This window comes from Perissodus microlepis, chromosome 13 (assembly GCF_051167445.1).
Source record: "Perissodus microlepis isolate ML-2025 ecotype Zambia chromosome 13, ASM5116744v1, whole genome shotgun sequence".
NCBI classification, from domain to species: Eukaryota; Metazoa; Chordata; class Actinopteri; order Cichliformes; family Cichlidae; genus Perissodus; species Perissodus microlepis.
In genome coordinates this window covers 30,881,356-30,884,335 of record NC_140473.1, presented here as the reverse complement: position 1 = coordinate 30,884,335, position 2,980 = coordinate 30,881,356, and the positions used below count along the sequence as shown (strand labels likewise).

General features: G+C 40.2%; 1 protein-coding gene across 1 annotated transcript; it reads left to right on the top strand.

The window, feature by feature from the left end:
* The first annotated feature begins 267 nt into the window (after positions 1-267).
* Positions 268-1,445, top strand: LOC146375383 (CD209 antigen-like protein C). The gene is made up of 4 exons (XM_084947902.1): positions 268-511; positions 601-764; positions 1,132-1,241; positions 1,316-1,445. Exons 1-4 carry the CDS (start codon positions 268-270, stop codon positions 1,443-1,445), a joined length of 648 nt encoding a protein of 215 aa, XP_084804028.1.
* The last annotated feature ends 1,535 nt before the right edge of the window (positions 1,446-2,980 follow it).

The following is a 2,980-nucleotide window of genomic DNA, read 5'->3' as shown; positions in this document are numbered from 1 at the left end:
ATGGTTGTCTGTGTCTATGTGTTGGCGCTGCGACAGAACTTTCTTAGTAATGCACTACAAAATTAGTCTTGAACGAAGTTTTTTTAAGCTATAGTTCTTATTGTATGTACAGTATATTTCATTATGATAGGCAAACACTTTACTTCTTTTTACATTCTAGTTACCTCTGTCATTTCTGCCAAACTGAATCACAACCTCCAGGAAGTAATCAGTCTCAATGAACACTGGAAGCAGGACCGGGATGATCTGAATGTCCAGGTATACAACATGAGAGAAGCTCAATCTTCGTTTGGGGACAACTTCAGAAACCTGAAAGATGAAAACGATCAACTGAAGAGAAAAATTCAGAAGCTAAGGGCAGAGAAGCAGTCCATGAGTGAAGAAGTTCAACGGCTGAAAGCAGAAAATCAGCGACTGAAGAAAACATATGAATACACTACTGCAATCCCAACGGTGACAACGTGGAACGACAGTTCTATTTCATGGATGTGGATGTCCCACTATCGCCGAAGTATGACAACCTTTCCTACTTCTCCTGCAAATATGGCTAATTCTATCACAATACATTAATGTGGTATGATATCTGGTCTCTTGTTTCAGGGAGGCAGATTGAGCCTTGCCAGAGAGGATGGCTCCAATTCAAGTCCAGCTGCTACGTGACCAGTAACCATGACTCTCTGGATCAGAAGACCTGGGAAGGAGCTCGAGATGACTGCAGAGGAAGGAATTCAGAATTGGTTGTTATAGAAAGTCCAGAGGAACAGGTAAGACCTGGAACTTCGAGACCTCCAACATGCACTCTGGTTAAATGAACCACTTTAACTGGCTCGAATGAATGCAGACCTCAAAGGCTTGGTCCTAATAAGCTTTTTTCTGCCTCTTGTATTTGTGATATTTTTTTGGTCAATAATCACTTAATAATGTCATAAATCTGTGTAGGACTGATCAATAAATCAACATTTTCTCCCACAATGAGGAGCTTACCAAAATTCCTAATAATACCACAAGATACTTGAACTTGAGACAGCAGTTCATCCCAAAATTGAACAAGAGTAAAATCTTAAGTTGGGTGTATTATACATGAAAGGCTGTCAGTCATAAACATATCTGATCTCTTTCTGTGATCATCAGGACTTCGTCTATAGCAGCTTAATTCGGTTGGGAGCCAGTGACTACTGGACTGGCTTGAGGGTCAAAGGTGGCAGCTGGAACTGGGTTGATGGACGTGATCTGACTGACCAGTAAGACATATTTCTTAATCCAAAGAATTATGAGCTATATCCGTCATGATCTAACCAGCGTATTGTTTTTCCAGCTACTGGATACAACCACCAATTGATAACGAGGGCTGTGTGATTTCTGTCAGAGGGACCAGTGGGTGGAAAGCTGTGATCTGTGACATCAAAAATTCTTGGATATGTGAACAGGGCGCTCTGTCTGGTTAAATATTTCTCCTAAACCAGAGCATATAAGGATATTTATTCTATATAAGGCAATACTGATTGACTGAAACATACTGCACAGAAATATGAAGATATATGCTTTTATATTTAATCTTAATATATGAAAGATGATTTGAATCCTTTATAGAAACTGTACTCTGTCTATTAATAATGGCATTTTAAGTTGGAAGGTTAATCATTTTCTTAAAATAAATAATTGTCATATTTTGTTCCTCTTTTTCTGTCTTGGTTTTGTCTTTTTGGTTGTGTAACACCACAGACACACAATATATCTTGATTTTTAGACTTCCTGTCACTCTGCTATTACAAAACCAAGGCATTTGAAGAAAAGGCCACAATTAGGTAGCATCTCAAAACACAATTAGGAACCTTTGAAATAGAGCAGAGACTGATGATGCATGCATCATGGATCACAGCAGGGCCACAAACACCATAAATGGGTAAAAAGAGACAGTGACTCTCTGGATCAGAAGACCTGGGAAGGAGCTCGAGATGACTGCAGAGGTAGCAATTCAGAATTGGTTGTTATAGAAAGTCCAGAGGAACAGGTAAGACCTGGAACTTGGTTCACAAGTATCCAATCACAAATGGCAAAACTCAGTTAATGTAATTCTAAACAGATACAGGCTAGGTAAAGCTAATCAGTCTGATCATAATAGAGGAAACATTCACATCTCTGTGGAAATATGTCCCAAATAAGTTTATGGGCAGAGGTTCCCAAAGTGTGGGGCCCGCCCCTTAGGGGGAGGCACAGAGCCATTGCAAGGGGGGCGCGGTATGAAAAGAGAGGAAAAAAAAAACAACGTTCGGACACTGCTAGCATAATTGACAAGTTTTTGACGGGGCTCCCACACAAACGCAAAGCAGGAGATGAAGCATTGCCAAATATGTTTCCAAACCAACTTCCTTCCAAGCCAAAGACTACAAAATATGGTGAAGCATATCTTCCTTTTGGCTTCACCTGCACAAGTGCCGAGGTAGGTCTCCCCTGCAGAATTGGTTTTCCCTGTGTCGGGAGCAGCGCTGGGCTCTTCAAATCACAGACAAACAGTATCCCACATTCTTGATTTCTAGTTCACAAACACTTCTTATAATGACTAACTACTCCTGAAATTTTGTTCTTTATACAGTAAAGTTACAGTGGGATACAAATAATATCAGGCTGATCCTCAGGCTGACAAAACAGTATTTTGTCTCTATCTGCCATTCTGCAATTCATCTCCTGTAAACAATAACGTGGCGCACAGCGTGACGTGGAAAAAGGCAAATACCTTTGACGTTGCGTGACGAACTCTGTATTCCTCGTCCACACGTAAAAACACCAAAAACACCCGTGTAGGTGCGGACGTAGCATAAAAGAGTTAGTAGTGTATTTTATTACTACCTGTAATTTATTGCAGGTTTCTTGTATTTGCTTAATTTTCCGGGGCGCGAACATTTTTCTTATAAAACAAAGGGGGGCCTAGCAAAAAGAGTTTGGGAACCACTGTTTTAGTGTAACTTTTAAATTGCTAATG

What these genes read in the sequence shown, in the direction of transcription:
- LOC146375383 (XM_084947902.1), top strand. Translation starts at nt 268, where the DNA reads ATGAGAGAAGCTCAATCTTCGTTTGGGGACAACTTCAGAAACCTGAAA. An exon ending in GATGTCCCACTATCGCCGAA is followed by an intron (nt 512 to 600) that starts GTATGACAACCT and finishes CTCTTGTTTCAG; the next exon opens with GGAGGCAGATTGAGCCTTGC. An exon ending in GGACGTGATCTGACTGACCA is followed by an intron (nt 1,242 to 1,315) that starts GTAAGACATATT and finishes TTGTTTTTCCAG; the next exon opens with CTACTGGATACAACCACCAA.